This window comes from Numida meleagris, chromosome 32, assembly GCF_002078875.1.
Source record: "Numida meleagris isolate 19003 breed g44 Domestic line chromosome 32, NumMel1.0, whole genome shotgun sequence".
Lineage (NCBI taxonomy): Eukaryota > Metazoa > Chordata > Aves > Galliformes > Numididae > Numida > Numida meleagris.
The window spans coordinates 1291186-1297710 of NC_034437.1; the positions used below are offsets into that span (position 1 = coordinate 1291186).

General features: G+C 61.1%; 1 protein-coding gene across 1 annotated transcript in view; it reads left to right on the forward strand.

Annotated features, from left to right (window-relative positions):
• The window catches only part of TFCP2 (transcription factor CP2), a gene marked incomplete in the record, with an annotated part of 12779 nt that overhangs the window by 3756 nt on the left and 2498 nt on the right, over positions 1 to 6525 (forward strand). Inside the window, 9 exon segments of the mRNA XM_021379120.1 lie at positions 542 to 638; positions 781 to 887; positions 1364 to 1516; positions 2825 to 2935; positions 3434 to 3522; positions 3709 to 3757; positions 4465 to 4558; positions 4749 to 4839; positions 5275 to 5381. Of these exon segments, the coding sequence (XP_021234795.1) occupies positions 542 to 638; positions 781 to 887; positions 1364 to 1516; positions 2825 to 2935; positions 3434 to 3522; positions 3709 to 3757; positions 4465 to 4558; positions 4749 to 4839; positions 5275 to 5381 (898 nt within the window).

Below are 6525 nucleotides of genomic sequence, written 5' to 3' on the forward strand. Positions count from 1 at the left end.
TGCAGATCCCAGCTGCAGCTTTGCAATGGGGCCGTTGCAGATCCCAGCTGCAGCTTTGCAGTGGGGCTGTTGCAGATCCCAGCTGCAGCTTTGCAGTGGGGCCGTTGCAGATCCCAGCTGCAGCTTTGCAATGGGACCGTTGCAGATCCCAGCTGCAGCTGTTTCTCTGCAGCTAGGGCTGTGCATTAGCAGTGCATGGCACTGAAGCATGGCCACGACATGTCCTGTGACAGCAGAAGGGTCAGGGCGCCGGGGAGGTGCAGCAGGGGATGCTCCTCTTTGCACAACCACTTCCTCTTCTTCCCTGCAGGGCAGTCCTATGAGATCCGCATGCTGGACAACAGGAAGATCGGGGAGCTGCCCGAGATCAATGGGAAGCTGGTGAAGGTGAGCGCAGTGCATTTGCAGCACTTCCTTTGGTCGCTTTCCTGAGCCCTCCATGTCCCTCTGCTCCTCTTCTCGCTGCCGGGACGCAGAGCAGGGGTTTCCCTGGGGGGGCTCCTGACGCTTTGTTTCCCCCACAACCTCTCAGAGCATTTTTCGGGTGGTGTTCCACGACCGGCGGCTGCAGTACACGGAGCACCAGCAGCTGGAGGGCTGGCGCTGGAACCGGCCTGGGGACAGGATCCTGGACATAGGTGAGGTCCCTTGGGGAGACTGGGGGGGGGGGCGGAGCATTCCTGGGCTCTGAGAGGCAGTTCTGCCACAGTTGTGCAGGGCTGGGTTCCCTGGGAACCTCTTGCTTCTCCTGACAAACGTCACAGCTTGGTCTCTGCACAGATATCCCGATGTCCGTGGGCATCATTGATCCCAGAGCCAATCCCACTCAGCTCAACACCGTGGAGTTCCTGTGGGACCCTTCAAAGAGGACGTCGGTGTTCATCCAGGTACTGTGGGGAGGGGGAGCTCCTCGTGCAGGGCCCCAGGAACGCAGCTGGGAGTTTCCAAGGGTGCAAGAAGGCGTTTTTGTGGCTCAGAGCTCCGAGCAGCCTCTGTGTGCTGCAGCAGGAGAAGATGCGAACTAAGCTACAGCTCTCCTGCTGCAGGCAGCACAGGGGGGTGGCAGCCATGCATCAGCAGCTCGGCTGACCACCTGTGGGTTGTTTTTATTTGTGCTCCTGGTGACTTAGGCCTCCGCCTTGCTCACACTCTCTTGCAAATCTCCCAGCTGCCCGGAATTCCTCCCGCTGCGCAGAGCAAGCGGGTTGCAGTGCATGAGGGGGTGGTGGCAGCAATGTGGGGCTGCAAAAGTTGCAGGAGGGAACTGGCTGCAGCTCTGCCGCGTGCCCGTGGCTCCTCCGCGCTGCTGTTACGCGGTGTGTTCCCGTGTGAGCGCTGACAGCAGCTTGCCTTGCCTCCCCAGGTGCACTGCATCAGCACCGAGTTCACCATGCGGAAGCACGGCGGGGAGAAGGGAGTGCCCTTCCGGGTGCAGATCGACACCTTCAAAGAGAACGAGAACGGGGAGTACACGGAGCACCTGCACTCAGCCAGCTGCCAGATCAAGGTGTTCAAGGTAACGCAGCAACCAGCCCACGTCCCTGTGCTGTAGGATGCGAAGCGGAGCTCAGTCCCGTCCTGCTGCGGCCTGGCTGAGCGTTGCAGCTGCAGGGCTGTGGCTGAGCTCACAGGCAGCAAAGCTCTGGGTCCTTCTGGAATGATGTGCTGGCGAGCACGTGGGTCGTGTTGCTGCTCTCTGAGAGCTCCCACACTCACAGAAACACAGTCCCAGAGATGCAGGGGCTGGAAGGGACCTCTGAGGCCTGGTCAACTGTTGGCCAACTCTTGGTCAAGCTCTTGGCCAACTCCTGGTCAAGCTCTTGGCCAGCATTAGCCATCTGTGCCACCAGGACACACTGCTGGTTTGTGATCACCCTGTGGTCAACTGTTGGCCAGCTCTTGGTCAAGCTGTTGGCCACTGTTGGCCGTCTTGGTCACCAAGGCACACTGCTGGCTCGTGGTCACCCTTTGCTGAACTGTTGGTCAACTCTTGGTCAACCTCTTGGCCACCATTGTCCTTTTTGGCCACCAGGGCACACTGCTGGCTTGTGATCACTCTGTGGCCAACCACTGGCCAACTCTTGGTCAACCTCTTGGCCACCATTAGCCACCTTGGCCACCGGGGCACACTGCTGGCTCGCGGTCACCCTATGGTCACTCTGAGCCCGGGGATGTGTCCTGGGGACGGGATTTCTCACTTCTGGCTGTATCCCAGGAAAACCCAGCGCTGAAGCTGCAATGCCCACGCGCAAAACCGCGGTGTCAGTCCCTGCTCAGAGTGGGTCAGGGGAAGCAGCATGGGGTTGCTGGGGGGATGCTGCCAGTCCTCATGCTGGTTACGCTGGGATGACCGTGTGAGTAAAAAAGCAGAAGGGGGAGGGCTTGTGAGGAAGGCAGTGAGACGTGGCTCTGTGCCTCGCTTGGCTGTAAAGGAACCAAGCGGGAAATGCTTTCTTTGGAGCTCGGTGCAGCAGGGCTGCGCTCCGTGGGGTGTTGTGGTCACAGAGTTTCCCTGCTGGCACCGCAGATCCTGTCACCGCACCGCAGCGTGGCTGGAAGGCAGCGGAGCCCTTGGTCCCCTCAGTGCCAGCGCAGCGCTGTGGCTTTCTGTTGGGTCAGGGGAGGTTTCTTCCAAATCCACATCACCCCTTGTTCATGAGGGTGAGGTGTGCTGGGGAGCCACTGCAGCTGGTGCCAGGCAGGGCTGTCCCCGGCCCTTTGTGAGCAGCACGAGGCCGAGCAGGAGGACCTGCCTGCATGTCTGCCCAGCCCTCTGCTACCCCCGACCCGCTCTGCTCCCCTGAGGAGTGTTTCTCCTTCCCAGCCCAAAGGAGCTGATCGGAAGCAGAAGACAGACCGTGAGAAGATGGAGAAGCGCACCCCGCACGAGAAGGAGAAGTACCAGCCCTCCTACGAGACCACCATCCTCACCGAGGTGGGCGCTCCCGCTCTGGCTCTGGGGCACGGCACCTGGCTGGGTGGGCAAACCGTGTGGGCAGAGGAGCTGCTTCCTCCCAGACCCGAGCTGTCATGAGAGATGACACCTCTGCTGGCAGCTTCACTGTGCCCCTGTGGCCACAATGAGCCACTGAGGCTGTCGGCACAAAACCCCGTTGTTCCCTCCCTTTGCTCGTGGAAATGTGGAACTCTGAGTTCCTAAAGATGCTGTGGAGGGAGTCCTTGTCCTTCCCTGGGGAACATGGGCTCTATGGGCCACGTCAGCCCAGTGCTGGGGACAGCGAGAGCCCTGCGCTTGGATTTTGTGCGATGGTGTTTGGTCTGAGGCTTTGTGGAGCTGGCACAGCTCTGTCTGATACCTGATATTATTACTTCATTCTTTTTCATAGTAGCCAGGCAGCAAAGGGCTGTCACTGGGGCGGGCGTGCAGGTCTGTTCCCAGCCCTCCATCCCTTCTCTGGGTTTTCCTTTCCAGTGCTCTCCCTGGCCAGAGATCACCTACGTCAACAACGCGCCGTCCCCCGGCTTCAACAGCTCCCACAGCAGCTTCTCCATCGGGGAAGGGTAAGGGAGGAGGGAGGATTCCTGCCTCACACGAGGGACCCGTGTGTCCGAGGTGGCAGTGTCCCCACGTCCCAGTGGTGTCCCCACGTCCTGGCAGTGTCCTCGCATCCCGGCGGTGTCGGGGTGGCACTGGCGCAGAGCTGACTGTGGGCTCTGCTCTGTCTGGTTCTCTCTCCCCCCGTCCAGGAATGGGTCTCCAAACCACCAGCCTGAGCCCCCCCCTCCGATCGCAGATGTAAGTCACACTTCAGAGCTTATGCTTGGGGTAAGGATGGCGCGGGTCGGAAGTGGGGGTGCACGGGGGGGGGTTCGTGGGTGCTGCGCTCAGCGCTTTGCTTGGGAAGACACTGCCAGGGTTTGACATCCTTGGGAGCTCTTCTTTTTGACTCCTAATGGTTTTAAACTCACGAAGGAGATGGAGGTGAGGTGTGGGGAGGGAACTCTGTGCGCAGAGGGCGGTGGGTCCCGGTGCTGCCGCCTGGAGAGGTGTGGGCGCCCCATCCCTGGGGGGGCTCAGGGCCGTGGATGGGGCACTGGGGGATGGGGCTGCTGGGGGGTGGGAGCAGCCCAGGCTGGCGGTAGGAGCTGGGTGACCCCTGAGGTCCCCTCCATCCCAAACCATCCTGTGGTTCTATTCGGAAAGAGGTGGCGGCGTGAAGGTGCCTGGCCCAGGTGTGCAGAGCTGAGGGCAGGCTGCCTGTAGCTGTGCCCTGCACTGACTGCACTGTCTTTGCTCGTGCTTTCCCCTTGTTTCCTTCCCCTTTTCCTGTCCCTGTGGAGCCCTTTAAACCCAAAACCCAGCCCGGCTGCAGCCGTTGTTGTGTGCCCCCTGAGCCCAGCACCCTGCGGTCTCGGTGTGAGGCTGATCATAACGCCGAAGCCGCGCTCGCTCCTCGGTGCTCTGCCCCCCTGGGGCTGTGACCTCGTTCTCCCACCCTGCAGAACCTCCTGCCCACCAGCACGCCCCAGGAGGCCCAGCAATGGCTGCACCGGAACCGCTTCTCCACGTTCTCCCGTCTGTTCCGGAACTTCTCAGGTACGTGTCCCCATGGGATCCCTCTGCCTCCCCTCGCTCCCGTTACCTGGCACAGGCGGATGTTTGGAGTTCTGTATTTTGGAACCTGCCTGAGAGCTGCACGGTTCATTTCCTGAGCTCTGCGGGGCGGTGGGCTCTGCCCCGGGGGCTGTGTGCTGCTCCTGGGACACTCGTGGTGTTGCTCCTGCAGGCGCAGACTTGCTGAAGCTGACCAGGGAAGATGTCATCCAGATCTGCGGCCCCGCAGATGGCATCAGGCTCTTCAACGCGCTGAAGGGACGGTGGGTCGCTGCTCTCAGTGCCAGAAGCGCGGTGGGTTTTTGGCCGTGTGCTTGGGCCGTGCCGTCAGAGCGGGCAGGACGTGGTGTGGACCTTCCAGTTTGGCTTCCCCACCGGCTCAGCTGTTGTGGGGACATTTTGGGGGGGAGGAAATCCACGTGGGCGAGGAGTGTTGGAACCAATCTTCCTGTTGGAGGGCAGCGGTGCGGGCTCAGGTGTGGGTGCACGGAGCGGGATCCCGCTGCAGGGTGCATGGAGCGGTGCAGGGAGCCCACGTCCCTCAGGGGGTACCCACACCCACACCGACACGCACCCAGGGGTGGCTTCAGCCCCTGCCCCTTCGCTTTGGGGTGAATTCCTCCTCCTGCTCTGTTCCTTGGGAGGATGCTGAGCGCTGGCTCGGGGTCCTGGAGCTAACTCTTGCGCTCTGTCCACAGGATGGTGCGGCCCCGGCTGACCATCTATGTGTGCCAGGAGTCCCAGCAGCTGCAGGAGCTGCAGCAGAAGCACGAGGATGGTGATGCTGTCACCAGCACCTTCTTCGGTAAGGGCCCGGAGGCCAGCAGGGGGACAGCAGCGGGCTCAGCCTACAGAAATCGCACAGGAGCAGTGGGGCTGCTCCCAGCCCCTTGGGTGTGGGGCTCCCAGCACACATCTCCCAGCAGACCTCAGGGCTGTGGGGTCTGCGTAGCAGCTGGAAGGGCGGTGGCTGAGCTTTCCAGCTGCTGTGCCTCGTTTTGGCTGCTCTCTCCTGCAGCTCACGCAGGCCCAGTGCAAACCGAAGGGCTGTGCACGCTCTGTGTTGCGCACGGAGTTGCAGCGAGCTCCTCACCCAGCAGATCTTCCCCTTGCTGGCCAGAGGGGCTGCTGCAGATCCTGACCCGCAGTGTGCTGCTTGCTTTGAGCTGACAAACAGTGGCTCCTGTGAGAACGCGGCGCTGCCAGACAATGGGTGACCTACATTTGTGCAGCAGCCGGGCGTCGCTTCATCCACCTCCGTGGTCAAAGCGAGGGCAAAAGCAGATGGCGCGTCCCTCCCTTCCTGCTGCGGGACTGAGGGGGCAGGGGGCCTGGTTGCCATCCTTCTGCAATGTAAAAATGCCAGGAATGGGACAGAGTGACGGTCAGGACAGGAGCTTTGTGGGGCAATAGGTGCAAACGGAGCATTGCAGGACATTGGTGGCCACGTTACTGCGGCGTTGGTGCTTTTTTAGTGCAGGGCGTTGTGCAGACAAGGAGAGAAACTGCGTGTTGCATGGGGATTTACACAGATCTTTGGGGCTGTCCCATGCGTGGGGACAGACTTGAGAACTGAGAGCAGCCTGCAGAGAAGGGCTTCGGGGTTTTGGTGGATGAGAAGCGGTGGGTGCTCCATCCCTGGAGGGGCTCATGGCCATGGATGGGGCCCTGGGCAATTGATGGGGGCAGGGCAGCCCAGCTGAGGGGCTGTGAGGTCCTTCCAACCCAACCCTCCAGTGGCTCTATGATCTTTCAGGACCCTTCCAACCCAACCCTCCTATGGCTCTGTGATCTTTCAGGACCCTTCCAACCCAACCCTCCAGTGGCTCTGTGATCTTTCAGGACCCTTCCAACCCAACCCTCCAGTGGCTCTATGATCTTTCAGGACCCTTCCATCCCAACCATCCTACAGTTCTGTGATCTTTAAGGTCCCTTGCAGCCCAAGCAGT